Consider the following 14454-nt stretch of genomic DNA (forward strand, 5'->3'; position numbering starts at 1 on the left):
TATTACACATAAGACATTTATATCTTTTATTGAAAACATGTTCCTATAAATACAAATGCACATGACAAATGAGTCAGTTCTTTTATTTCACAGGGTGTATCATCCAAAACAGTTTTTATTTTCCTCAGTAGACATTTGAACTGAATTTACTATTGATATAACCTTAAAAATGACTCTTTTTAGGATATAATGTACATCTACATTATTTTTAGTCTCTTTTTTCTAAGAAATTATCAGGTATGTACATGTGTTAAAAACTTTATGTTACCGAGAAATTTGAACATACACAAAAATTAAATAGTGTATTTTACTCCTATGCACCCATCTCCATCAGCTTTTATCCAACTCTGCTCCATCCACATCACTAGACACTGTTCCCTTCCCTGTATAATGATGAAGAAAATTTTAAACCCCATATTATTTAATCCATAAATATATTTCAGTGTTTTAGAGATATTCCTTTCTTTAAAAGGTATAAATACTGTATACTAAATTTTCCCACATATGGAAGGTAAAAATGATAGATTTTGTTACAGTTTTTAATGCCACTATTTGCATTAAGTTGTTAAAATTATGATTGTAGCCAATTGTTTATAAGGAATTGGCAAATAATTCACTTTAGACTCTTCCTATAATAGTCTCAAGGCCAGTGTTCTTTGGACCATTATTGTCCTATGAGCTATTAGTAGCTATACATCAAAGAAAAGGTTTTGTTGTCAAGGAAGTTTGGCAAATTCTTAATATTTTGCTCTTGAAGAGCAGAGAGCAGTTTAGTTTAGTAAAGCCTTGGGTAAGTCCTATAGTAAAGAAACTTGTTTGACTTTGTTTAAACCCAGTATTTCCTAGTAATTCTATAGTAGTTTGACCATGTACCTTTTAATCCCCCACCCTGTAAATACTTCTGAATGTCTCTCTGGAAGTTAATGTTCTAGAAGACAGTTTGGGAAACATTGCTCTATCTACAGCATCCCAAAGAACTGACCACGGACCAACTGAAGATTCCTCAGCCACAGCACAGAATCATTTGAATAAAAATCTCCTAAAGAGAGGCAGAAATAGGTATTTTTAAAAACAAGATTCATAGATGATTCCCACTTTGGAAGCCACCATATTATTCAATTGTGACAGTCATGCATTTTGATGACAGTCTTTCTTTGTAACAAAAATCAAGAGATTGTGCCTGGACATTGTACCTGTGCTTTAAATCACTACTAAATTTTCAGAAATTTGTTGTGCCAATTTAGGAAGCATTTAAAAAAATTTAAAAAGCATTTTCCAATTCCATGAATTCATTCTATGGGCATAAAATCAACCTTAGTGTGTTGTCAGTTTAAACTATCTCTGTTCTTCACTTTGACTTGTGATAAAATTCCAAAATCTTTATTTCTTTACTGATTCCAATCAGTAAAACTTTAATATGTATTACATCACATATCTGACTAATATGAAAATCTGTTCATTTTAATTAATGAATAATTTACCTTAGGCCTTTTCCTACTGTTATGTATGGTCCCCTGAATACTGCTGAGAATAGTAATGCTAGTATTTTAACTGTTAGCTAACAAGGAGTGGCAGTTACTGTATTTGGACCTACTTGCACAGTGCCAATGAGAAGAGCATAATTTTGTGATATTTATGTGTGTTGCAATTAATATGATGGTCTACTAGCTATAGTTCAGTATGTCATGTATCAAAATCTCCATGTCTGAACTGTGAGTGAGCTGTTAACATTTTTTAAAGAATCAAACATTGAAAGAAATTAACTTTCTTCACGTAATTCATGAGTATCTATGTATTTGTCTTCAATAAACCCATCATCATCTACCACAAATTGATGTAGTTGTTCAAATATTACTGTAGTTTCTTCGTAGCTTGTGTCTGGTATCTGTGGAGGAGGACTTGGATTTCCGGTAAAACTATCTTCATAGGTTTCTGCTTCATGCTCTTCCAGGCGATGATGATTGTAACTAAGCAGAAAATTATACCATACTGGACATTTGATAGCAATTGAAATGAGGAGTGAAGTCATCAGTACAGTGACTACAACACTGACAAGAAAAGCCCAGCTTTTTCCTTGAGATTCACGTTCTTAAATGGAATACCGAGAAAGAGAAGGTGGGGGTAGTTTTGTTAAATTGACAAAAATAAAATAATCATAATTACATGTCCTAATAACTCCCCAATATTGGTATTAGAAATAAATGTACATAATCTTCTTTAAGCAAAAGTTACTAAAACTGTCAAAAATAAAGATATTTCATAGTGTGGTGAAAGAATACCTTTTTTCAAAATATCTACCTGTCTTTGCAGGTATTGTTTATCCATTCACCTAGGGACATTATTGATTTATACCTGTTAAGAATTGTGACTTAACTAGTTAATACCAAGGCTCAGAGAAGTTAAATATCAATAATCTGCATAACGGCATTTGACTGATAACTAGCAGAGCCTACTTTAGAAACCCAGTGTTTTGTCAGTCTTTTTTTGGGTGGAGGAATTGTTCTTTTACATTGTTTCTAGAAATTTAAAATACAGAAAAATAATGAGAACTATCTCAGTTTATTTGGTATGCTATCCTCAGCAATATTATTATTCAAAACCAGTACATTACCTGAATTTCTTGTTAAGTTGTTCAAACAACTATTAAATGTTGAATTGCTAATAGACTGAAAATGAATGTAAAGATCTTCAGTTATAGATGAAGGAAATTTTGAGTAGCATTCAGCCTTGTAAGGTACTGTTTTGATATTGTAGCACTTCAGTATATCCGGATAGCTGCACATGGTGATGTTCTCATTTTCTAGTAGATTAGAAAGAATAAGATTTATTATGGAAAATAATATTATTATGGTTAATAAATTATTATGGTTAACAACATTTTATAATTTTTTATCTAGAATTTTTTGACATATTTATCTGTTGTCATTAAAGATATTATAAAAAAGAAACTGTTGTATTTGCCTAGAAACACAATGAGGGAAATGCCCATTTCTGTTTATTACGTTATAAATGTAGCTTAAGTGCAGTATCTGTTTATTGTTTAGTTTGTCTGTGTTAGTAAAGTAAAAATGTTATGATTTAGATTATGGTGAACATCTGGAACATGGCATGTAGTTTAGAAAGCAGGGCACCTGTTTTCACCTACTCTCTGACAAGATATCCTAAGAAAAGGAAGTGCTTTTAAAAATTAGTCTTATATACTGGAACTGCAAACTTAGTATACAAAGTGACAGTTTCATCTCATGTATATATAGAACATTTAAGTTTCTTTTCTTCTTTTTCTTTTTTTCTGGACAGGCAGAGGGAGAGCTTGTATTCAGCAATTGCTTTTCAGTGTTTCTTCTTGTTTCCCTTAAACAGGAATAGTTTCCTTTTCTTTTAGACATGAAACAAGAGACTTTTCTGGGGTAGAACAATCCAAAATCAATCACATTTTGGTTTTGACTAATTTAAATTATGATTGCTTACCTAGTGTCACATTCGATGTGTTCAACCAGTTTTGCAAATTCAGTAGACTACAAGAGCAGTTCCACGGATTTCCGTATAAAAGTATGAATTCCAGATGAAACAGTTGTGGTACATCAAGATAGCTTATCAAATTGCCTTGCAGATTCAATAGTATCAGGTGTTTTAGAGGCACAAATATATCAGGATTCAGTTGAACTATTTTGTTTTGGCAGAGATATAACTGTTTTAGTTTATCTAAGCCTGTAAAGGCACCCTGTTGAATTATGTGGATGGAGTTTCTACAGATATTTAAAATTTCTAGATAGGAGAGGTTACCAAAACTATTATTATGTAGGATAATGACATTGTTCTCAATCAAATAGAGCTCGGTGAGTAAAAAATATGTCTGTAGAACTCTTGTATCTGTAACATTCAGAGTAATTTGGTTATAACTGAGGTCAAGTATAGTAACATTTTTATTGATATTTGCTGGAATCAAAGCATAATTCTTTGCAGTGAAATTACATTTGACTTCCTAAAAAGAAAATTAGAAATGCATTAATAAGGAAAAATGCTAGCAGAATTTCCCAAATTTTCCTATGCAGGCAATTAGACATTAGAAGGAAATACTTTTAGAAAAAAATCTACTATCTAATCTTTTGATGTTAAAATATGGAAAAGGTAAAGCAAATACTTTTTTTTTATTAGGATGGAATGTTGAAGATTAAGGAATTCTGATATATATAATTGAGGAAGGAGATCCTAGTTTGTCATACAAGTATCTTCCAACTGTTATTAAATAATCATTACAGAAAGAAAATATTGGTATATTGCCATTTATATATGTGGAAATAAATGGTAAATAATAATTCTGTTAACTTATTTAGTATTTCAGTGTGCAAGATTGACATTTATAATGAGAAAATAATGTAAAAATGTAATTTTTAAAAATCGGAGTTACCAGCACTACATCTAGGACTATTAAGTAATTAAGAAACAATATTCAATATATACCTCTATAGGGTTAACAGCTCAAAATTTGGTGTTTTAAAAGAAAATATCTTGTAACAGAAATTGAGCCATGTGTTGAATTTAAAGAGTCAGGCAACAGGAAGAAGTGCTTTCCTTATGTGGATATAAATCCAAAGAAATAGTTCTTGTTTTGACTGGTCTTGCAGTTGAAATGTCCCCCAATAATAATAATAATAATGTAACAACAGCAATTTCCCTCATAAATATGTGGTTTTTTAAAAAGTTTCCTACATTTTAAAGTGTGTTTTTTATGTCTTAACTAATCTCCGGTTTTGTAGTGAAATTTTACGTATTTCGCTTTCAGTCAGCTTTTAAAGAACTCAGTTTTTTAAAAAATGAAGACTGCTTTTGTCAAATTAGAATCTGGCTCAGAGATCACATGTTTTGAATATACACAGCTAACTAAAGAGTTTGTTTTGATAGCTTGATTTTTTTCTTCTTTCTTTTATTGCCTTCAATATTTTACTCAGTCTACACAAAGTGTACCTTTGAAAATATTTTCACTAGCTTGATTGTAAAAACTTACGGTTTTAGACGTCTGGCTTTCGTCTGATAACAATAGCATGGAGAGCGGCCAAAACAAGATTGTGATGCTTGTGATTTTCATATTGCAAGCCTGACAGAAAAGAGAGTATTTATATCTCATTAGGAGACTAGAACATTAGAGATTTTTTAGGACATTTTGATTTCCTTTTTTCTCCTTTTAAATCTATTTTTTCTTAAAATATATAAAATATGAAACAAGTAAATATCCCTTCACCCTCCCTGCACTCTAATCTTAAAAAACTGGAAAGCTCTTGGGGAGAATGAAAGACAGTAATTTTCAGGGTGTCTCTTTAGTTCCTAGATCTATTGAAAGGAACTTTAAAACAATTGAAGTGGTTGTACATTTTTAAATTTTAATATATGTGCACAAAAGAAAGTCCAGAAGGATATATATTTATGTATATATACACGTTTAAGTATATGCTTATATTGCTACTTCTTGATTTTTCAATTTTAGGCATTATCTATTGATATTATCCTTTGACTTAACAGTTTGGGAGATGAGAGTTCTCAGCTTTCTTTTAAACACTCCCTACCTTCATTTTCAATGCATCAAATATATACTTACTGTCTCTTTACTCTCCGAGCATAGTCATTTGTAATTTTGGTTAGATGAGTACTCAGTGTTTATACTGTCAGGAATGTATAAAGCTGTCAATGACTGAGCCCTGTTAACAGGATTATTATTCTGTTCCTGCACACTTATTTTCTCTAATTAATTGTCCTGGTTTTCTTTTCATGTGCTTAGGGTTTTTTTTTTTTTTTCTCATTAATTTATACCCAAACTCTCGCTAGCAAATCACTCAATAGTTTATGTATATTAGATAGTTTAATCTGTTTCATTTGCTTGAAGAAGTCTCTCCCAGAGCCTGCTGCCATGCTCTGATCTAGATGAGCTGATCACTAGGCCCTCTATACAGCCGTTGACTTCCACTCTCCTTCTACCCTCATTGTAGAGACTCCCTTTTGCCCTTGTTACTGGATTCCTGTTTTCTAGAATGCCCTGTCTTGGATTACTGCCTTTTTTCCATGGAGCTTCCTGCAGGAGTTTCCTGAGAAGGTCCATAGACGAGAATTTTTTTTAGACCGTGAAAAATATTTTGACTAGAAATAGAACTCTAAGTAGGAAATAATTTTCCCTCAAAAGGTTGATGGCGTTGCCCCATTGTCTTTGGGTTTCTAGTATAGTCATCCCTCAGTATCAGCAGGGGATTGGCTTCAGGAGTCCCTGTAGATACCAAATCTGTAGATGTTCAAGTCCCTTACATAAAATGGTACAATATAATGAATACAGTGGACCCTTCGTATCCACGGGTTTTACATCTGTGGATTCAACCAACCATGACTGTATTACTGTTAAGAACTGTGATGCTATGCCGTTCTAATTCTTTATCCTTTTATGTAACTTGCCGTTTCTTAACCCCAAAGCTTTTTCTTTGCTCTACAATAATATATAGTTAGAGGTGTACAGTATAGTGATTCACAATTTTTAAAGGTTATACTCCATTTATAGTTATTATAAAACATTGGCTATATTCTCTGAGTTGTACAATATAGCCTTAATATGGATATTCTGAAATTTCATGATCCTTTGTGAAAGTCTGTTTTCATTCATGAAACTGGGCAGTTGGTGGGCACTTTCTATCTGGAAACAATGGGAAATTTTCTAAATTATTTGATTGATGGTATTGATAATTTTCTTCCTCATTAAAAAAAAAATCTCACTTCTCTTTCTAGAACCCCTTTAACTAGGTGTTGGATCTCCTGGTATGATTTTCTAATTTTTTATGTTTACTCTTCCACATTTCATCTCTGTGTGTTTTTGCTCTGCTTTCTGGAACTTTATCGTCAAACTCTTCTATTAAAGTTTTCTTTTTCCTGTCATCTTCTTAATTCTAAGCTCTTTTTGTTCTCTGAAAATTTCTTTTGTAGTATACTGTGGTATGAATATATTTTTTTCCTTGTTTTTTCTTGTTGTATCTCTTGTTTTCTTTTTCCTTGAATAGCCTTTGTACCCTCAAGTTGTGCTTTTCCAGTTTATTTTTGTAAGTATCCTTTATGTTAGAGGTTTTCTTTTGAACTTTGTGTATCTGTTAATATTTGGTTTAGGACTTACATATAAGAGTGGGAAACGAAAAACCTGATGGGAAACTGTGCATTTGTGTGGTTCTTATTAACTTTGTTATTATTTTTTGGCCATGCCACATGGCCTTTGGGATCTTAGTTCCCTGACCAGGGATCGAACCTGTGCCTCCTGCAGTGGAAGCGTGGAGTCCTAACCACTGGACCACCAGGGAACTCCCGGTTCTTATTAACTTTAGATCTCACTGTAGAGTGACCTTAATGGACTGTTTTTTGGGGGAATCCCTAAATGTCATTATCTTTAGATTGTTTCTCTTGGGCTGCTTGGATTCCCCAAAATGACATTTTTAATCTACTACCTGAAAAGGTGAGGCCAAGTAGCCAGCATTCTGAGAGCTCAATGGTGGAAAAGGTGGGTTTATCTCAGTAATTAGTATGTAAACTCTCCCTGCTTTTGGCATAACGTCCCTGCAGTCACTTGTGCCTAGTGCCTAGATTCCATTTGTTTTATTTTCCCCAGAGCAAAAAAACAAAAGCCTTATTTTTCTGCTTAGGTAGGAGAAGACCTTTACCTGGCTGGGCAGTGTCAGGGAGAAAGACTTTCAACTATGTTTCAGCCCCTCCTTTTCTACTTCCAGAATATCTGGTACTGCCAATCTGTGGGCCATCTAGGGATTCTGCAGCGTAAATTAAGTGGCTTCTCAGCTTTCCCCACTGCTGGCTTGGGAGAATTTTGCTTTCCCAGTCAGTTTGCACTTAACTTTTCGCTTTCTAGTTTCTAGATTTTATTGCTGTTGTTTCCTCTTCCATTCTTTTTGTCGTTATGCGTTTATATACTTCAAATTACCTTTTATTTTCATTTTAGTAGGGTTTTGGACAGGATTCAAAGTTAGTGGGTACATTCAACATGCCATGTTTAACTGGAAATTGCCATTTATTTCAGTAATTCTTCTTACTAAATACTTTCCATTTAGTCATTGTATTCATGACCTTGATATTTCTTATTTTTATTTCTGTTTTCTTAAAGTCAACATTAGAAACTGCTGCATAAAGCAACTATATTCCAATAAAAATTAATTTTAAAAAGATCTATTAAAAAATAAATAAATAGGGACTTCCCTGGCGGTCCAGTGGTTAAGACTTCACCTTCCAATGCAGGGGGGTGCAGGTTCAATCCCTGGTCGGGGAGCTAAGATTCCACATGCCTTGCGGCCAAAAAACCAAAACAGAAAACAGAAGCAGTATTGTAACAAATTCAATAAAGACTTTAAAAAATGGTCCACATCAAAAAAAATAAATAAATAAATAAGAAACTGCTGCAAACAAATGATCTGTTTGAAATGATATGAATATGTCCTGTTACTATCATCCTTAGTGGTTAAAATTTAGTCTTTTGAGCCTTCTTATAGCACTTGTTACAATTAGTGGTTAAAATCCTTAGTGGTTAAAATTTAGTCTTTTGAGCCTTCTTATAGCACTTGTTACAATTAGTTGCTTATGATTTTTTAGGAAAATTTATTCCACGAGAGCAGGAGGTAAGAAACTACTCGGTGAGCAAGATTCATTTCAAGTTACTAAAGTCTGTTGCTGCATTAGCAATGAGGAATTTATTGTTATGCCAGTACTGGTCTATTCTAGTTAACTTCCTCATTGCCTTCCATCTGATGATCTGTTTATGTTTATTCCTTTTCCACTTTCTTTCTTTCCATGGCTAAATCAAAGTTTGAAGAAAAAGCCACTGTTCTCCTAGATTTTACAGTTTGAATGTAGATCATAATAGAATCCCTTTTAGAGTCAGAAATGAATTCAAGCTATCACTTATTCCAGACCACTGCCCACAAAAGGGGATCCCTAAATCATATATAAAAGGTAGTTTACCCGTATTTAGTGATTTCTAGGAATAAGTATGCAACCTCCCCAGTGGCTTGTTTCAATATTTCTCAATGGTGTAGTGAAATTCTTCCTGATGTTTTTGTAGGATGCCCATGTGGGTAGGGCAGTGGTAAGGGAAAAGTGCTTCTTTTTTTTTTCCCCAGGAATAAATAGGATAAGGATGAATAAAGGAAACAGATAGGCTACAAAGAAAATTAACTAAACTAAAGAGTTTATGTGGAATAGAAGCAGCCGGAGAAGGTAATGGAGGTCAGATGGGACTGTGAGACTTTGTGAAAATGGAGACAGAGGATTGTCTTGTATTTATTATCTTTATCATTTGCGTTATACTAATAATTGTCTTCTCCAGTATGCTAAAGTGAATAAAATTGTAAGGGTTAGAAAAGGAATCTTTTTTTTCCTTCTATTTGATAAATTTTAGAGTTAGAAACTATATATACTTAGAGCTTAAGGTAGATTCTGTACAAGAAAGCAGTCAACAGATCTAAACCATTATTAGGTCTAAAGCTATGAAATGCATTGATTGAGCTGCAAGGTCCATGGGGCTTTTCATATATTTGTACATGTTTTGAGAGGGGAAAGACTGAAAGACGGGGTAGATGGATGTTGACCATCACAACACTAAATAGACAAATCCTTAGACAGCAACATTTGCTAGCTTTATTGGCTATCTTGAAGACATCAGATTGGCAGAATAACTAGCCGGTAGATTATGCAGAAATTGTTCTTGAGTCAGTTTACCCTATTTAAAAAGTTGATTTAAAAGGAAACAGTTATTATTGCCTTTTTCTCCCTTTTGATTTTTTTCTCAATTTGATATTTATTTTGAAATGATATGTGGGCTTGAGTTTAGTGATTAAAAAATAGAGAAAAAATGGAATATCAGGTTTTTTTAAAAACTATCTTACAAAATTAAGTGCCCTTTTATATAGCCTATAACCTATATTACAGAAAAAAAGATTTTCACAAAAGGAAATGGTAGATATTGAAAAAGAAACAGTGTTCTTCTTAGTGCAGTTTCAAGTACAAGTTTCTGAGAAGTTTTTGGTCGTGTAGTTTATATGACTATTATATACCATGAAATAAAAAGATACTGCAATTATTTTGGTTTTGTTAAATAAAATGTGTATACTGTAATACAGTTTTGTCATTAAATATTTTAGATATTTATACCAGAATTCAATGTATTTGGAGTAAGGTATTAATAATTCACAATTAACTTCTCTCTTGCAATTTTATAGAACTTTTTTTTTCAAATTTAAAAACTTTTATAATGGAAACTATCAAGAAAAAAACTCTAAGTAGGATAGTCATTGCCCAGTTTCAACAATTATCACCTGGTAGTCAGTCTTTTTCATCTTACAAATTTGTTTTTAAGTTAATATCACTTCAAAATGCTCTGTGATTAACATATTTCAAAATAAAAAGATCTTATAAATTTGATTGGCTAGATGAAACCTTTTTTTTTCCAAAAGAAAAATAATTACTTTTTATTACATTATCAATTTATTTGGGAAAGATTTTTTGGCCATGTCCCAGGTTTATATTTCTAAGGTAGATCTTGTGAAAAATACAATCATGTTTTCTGCTCTTTCATCAGTTATTAGAGACAAAGATTTTTGTATAGACTTAACAAGTTTAAATATGATTTTAAAAAATTCAACAATAATCACCAAACCTATAAATATATAAGATCTTACCTTTCCTTTTTTCTTTTGTCTCTGAGACTGGTGTGTAAGGAGTCTACTCTCTTTCTTCCACAGCATTTAAAAAAAAAAAAAGTATGTCATATGATTTTATTTCACTTTGTTTTAACCTTTGTACCCAGTGAACAGGTGGAAAAAAAAAAAGAAAGAAAGAAACTAGACTTCCTTAGCAAAAGATTGACTAGAAGAATAATTTCTTAAAGTCATCTTTGACTTTTTTGGTGTAACAACTAGGGTGGCTTGCTTAACCTTTGTGATTCTTAATTACTCTTAAAAAATTTAAATATTAACAAATTTACTTTGTGAGTTAAAGTATATAATATTGAGAATGCATAATTTGAAAGATACATTGCTGAAGTGATTTAAGTGTTGATCCTAAAGGTATTTTGTGTTTTGAAAGATTCAAGTTGAAAAGATTCCACCAAGTTTTGTATTCCACTGAGTTTCAACTTTGTTGTTTACTCATTTTTATGACACCATCATTGGTAGTTTTACTGCCAAGTTATAACAGAAGCAGACTGCTTAAAGCATCAAAAGACCCGACCCTTGGCCATTATGTGGGCTTCAAAAAATCAGTTACCTTCCTTGTGCTTCCTTGTGTAACTTCCCCTCTGTAAAATGGACTACTTTACAGCATTAGTTCCCATCTAACTGTAGTAGATATATCAGGCAAAAACATGGTTAAGATTCATTGTTGGTAGTAAATAATCATGGAGTTCAGAGTGAGTTAGATCCAACAAACTTCTCTGGGCTTCAGTATCCTTAATCTGTGAAACAAAGAGATTGAAATAGATGATCTTTTCTATTTGAAATTTCTATGAGCGCATATACCCGTATAAATTGTAGCAGCAGCAGACACATTTTTTTATGCCATAGTAATTGAGGCTCAAAGTGAAGACATCACTTCCTGTTCAATAATGAGACAAAAATAAATAGAAATTCCAGGTTGTCTGTTTCATTATGTTCATCTTTTATTTGGTTATTATGAGATGCTGTCTGTAGGAAAATTTCTGAGTTTAGATTATCTTATTCTGGTACTAGGGTATGAATGTGTAAAGTGTGTGGAGGATAGATATGTGGATCTATGAGGCTTAGTTAGTGATTGTGAAAACTGTTAACGATATCTACATTTGAAAGAGATTGAATAGAATAATTATATTTTGAAACTCAAAGTAGAAATTTATAATATTGAGACTGAGAATTTATCATCAAGCAAGCTTTTTATATGTAAATCTTGAAGTATTTACATGACAACTAGCATCTTACCTCTATTTTTTTCAGAATTTTTCTCTACCCTATTTATAATTGATCTTGCATAGGTAATAAGTGGCACATCACTGGTATTTCATGTGATTATATGATAAAGATGGTTATTGTTTGTAATTAATTTCATTACTACTACTTACATGATTAGACTTGTAATGTTCCTGTTATATTTTCAAGGAAATTAGCTTATTATTTTGCAGTGCTAAAGTACAGTTGATAATTTGTGAAATATCAATACCAATTTTAATTAAAGCAGTAGATAAAAGGGAATTTAAGCAAAATATATTAATCTAAAGCTATGAATTTTTTAATCAAATTGCACTGTTGGTCTTCCTACTCCCCAGTGCAGTCAGAGCTGTGTTACTTGAGATGATTTATGTGGTAAACTTCCATACAAGATTTCATTTGGTCAAAGAATTCTATAGCTAAAAGATACTTGAAAACCACTATTCTAAAATTTAACTCTCTTGTTTGTCTTGAGGGTATGATAACAAAAAATGCAAATACTTTCTCATATGTATAAGACTTTAAGGATTTTCTGTGATAATCTTTGTATTTTTTTATGAGAAAGTAAAGTGGAGAATAAGGAAATACATGGATTTGGGGATTGAGAAGAGAAGGATGTAAAATAAGTCTGTGTTTTGTTTTATTATAAATTTATTTGTTTTTGGCTGCGTTGGGTCTTCATTGCTGCGCGCGGGCTTTCTCTAGTTGCGGCGAGCGGGGGCTACTCTTTGTGGCGGTGAGCGGGCTTCTCATTGCGGTGGCTTCTCTTGTTGCAGAGCATGGGCTCTAGGCACACGGGCTTCAGTAGTTGTGGCACACGGGCTCAGTAGTTGTGGCACACGGGCTCAGTAGTTGTGGCTTGCAGGCTCTAGAGCGCAGGCTCAGTAGTTGTGGCGCACGGGCTTAGTTGCTCCGCAGCATGTGGGATCTTCCTGGACCAGGGATTGAACCCATGTACCCTGCATTGGCAGGCGGATTCTTAACCACTGCACCACCAGGGAAGTCCCAATAAGTCTGTGTTGATGGGGTCAAATTTTGTACAGGTCAAATAAAATTTTTGTGTACATTTATAAGGACTTTTAGATCACAAACTATGGTTAAATAACTTTTAAGTATCCTATTTAATTGAGACTGAGTAAAAGTTAATTGATTTTTTCCCCTCAATATTGTAAGAGGAATATTGTATACTTTTGATTTCAGGAAGGAAAAACAAATTAGAAGTGTAGAAGAAGAAACTGAACAGGAAAAACAGGCAGCAGAGGGCATTATCAAAAATATGCCTCCTGAAAAACAAGTCAAGTATATAGAAATGAAAACCATGAATGAGAAATTGTTGCAGGTAATACTAATTACTACTCTGTGCTGGGCATATAGCAGTCTTACTACTAAAAATGTGATCTGAAGGTGGGCAGCATTGGCATCCCCTGAGAGCTTGACTAAACCTACTGATCAGAGTCTTCATTTTAACAAGATGATTCATATGGACATTTGAATTTAGGAAGCACTGATCTAGAAAATTTTGTTTTCTTATGTTGCATAACGACCTAGCTTTTACTCTATTATTCAGTTCTATGCATCATTCATTTTTGCAGGTCATAAAGATACATGAAACACTTGTTGTTTAATGAACTTTTAATGAAAACATTAAAAGTCCTCATACACCAGAGCCATATGGATATTTACTTTCCTTTTCTTCCTGCCTAATAAACAGCAAGTCGTTTACTTGCTATGTCCTTAATTTGAACAGCTATTGTCCCCTAATTATGGTGTTTAAATAAGCAATTTGGATGCCTGCTGAGGGATTATTGAGAATCCTCTCAACATTCAGTCATGGTGGTGACTCAGATTTGCAAGGTAGTGCCCTTTGATGCCCAGATATCCCTTAACCAGTAACAGAGAATTAGTCCCCACAAATGCCAATAATGAATGTAGTTCTAGTTTCTCAGACAATCCTTTATTGACAATTTAATATAACTTTTTATTTTAGACAGAATTTATAATATATAATGAAACATTGTTGAAAGAATATTATAAAAATGCCAAAATATTATCAAAATATAGCTAATATCACACAGGGGTGTTTGAATGGGTCGGTTGGCCCTTGAACAACTTGGGTGTTAGGCACACTGACCCCTGTGCGGTTTAAATCTGTGTATAATTTATAGTTGGCCCTCAGTATCGAAGGTTCCACATCCACGGATTCAACCATCCATGGATTGAGTAGTACTGTAGTATGTATTTCTTGAAAAAAATCCACATGTCAGTGGACCCATGCAGCTCAAACTTGTCTTATTCAGGGGTCAACTATAAACAGTTCAAGGGTCTTATCCCTAAGAGTGAGCCATATAAATGGCTACAGGTCTTGGCCTTAAAAGAAAATAGGCAAAAGATATGGAAATATGGTTAAAAAGACAAATAAAAATTATAACTTTAAACAGTACCATCATTAATTTGAAGTCTTCTGATATTTGATATT

General features: G+C 32.9%; 2 protein-coding genes across 11 annotated transcripts in view; one reads left to right on the forward strand and one right to left on the reverse strand.

The window, feature by feature from the left end:
- The window catches only part of IFT74 (intraflagellar transport 74), an 81301-nt gene that overhangs the window by 21603 nt on the left and 45244 nt on the right, over nucleotides 1-14454 (forward strand). For all 9 annotated transcript variants that reach the window (XR_014266012.1, XR_014266013.1, XM_082470471.1 and 6 more), the window contains one exon: nucleotides 13179-13317. Coding sequence is in view for 7 of the 9 variants with exons in the window: in XM_082470471.1 (XP_082326597.1) it covers nucleotides 13179-13317 (139 nt within the window). In the remaining 2 variants the exon portion in view is untranslated. The remainder of the gene's footprint in view (nucleotides 1-13178; nucleotides 13318-14454) is intronic.
- LRRC19 (leucine rich repeat containing 19) lies at nucleotides 13-13172 on the reverse strand. Of its 2 annotated transcripts, none has more exons than XM_082470502.1 (5): nucleotides 10701-13172; nucleotides 5006-5095; nucleotides 3469-3982; nucleotides 2612-2800; nucleotides 13-1967 (listed from the first exon to the last, which is right to left on the reverse strand). In XM_082470502.1, the coding sequence occupies exons 1-5, from the start codon at nucleotides 10764-10766 to the stop codon at nucleotides 1852-1854; spliced, it is 975 nt and encodes a 324-aa protein (XP_082326628.1). In that variant the 5' UTR covers nucleotides 10767-13172; the 3' UTR covers nucleotides 13-1851. The 2 variants fall into 2 exon arrangements, with proteins under 2 accessions (XP_082326628.1, XP_082326627.1); XM_082470501.1 differs by having other exon boundaries at nucleotides 13-2088.

The sequence above is a fragment of the Balaenoptera physalus genome, assembly GCF_965194825.1.
Source record: "Balaenoptera physalus genome assembly, chromosome: 7".
NCBI lineage: Eukaryota > Metazoa > Chordata > Mammalia > Artiodactyla > Balaenopteridae > Balaenoptera > Balaenoptera physalus.

What these genes read in the sequence shown, in the direction of transcription:
- LRRC19 (XM_082470501.1), bottom strand. Translation starts at nt 10,766, where the DNA reads ATGCTGTGGAAGAAAGAGAGTAGACTCCTTACACACCAGTCTCAGAGA. An exon ending in GACAAAAGAAAAAAGGAAAG is followed by an intron (nt 5,096 to 10,700) that starts GTAAGATCTTAT and finishes CTTTTCTGTCAG; the next exon opens with GCTTGCAATATGAAAATCAC. An exon ending in CAACTTAACAAGAAATTCAG is followed by an intron (nt 2,089 to 2,611) that starts GTAATGTACTGG and finishes ATTCCATTTAAG; the next exon opens with AACGTGAATCTCAAGGAAAA.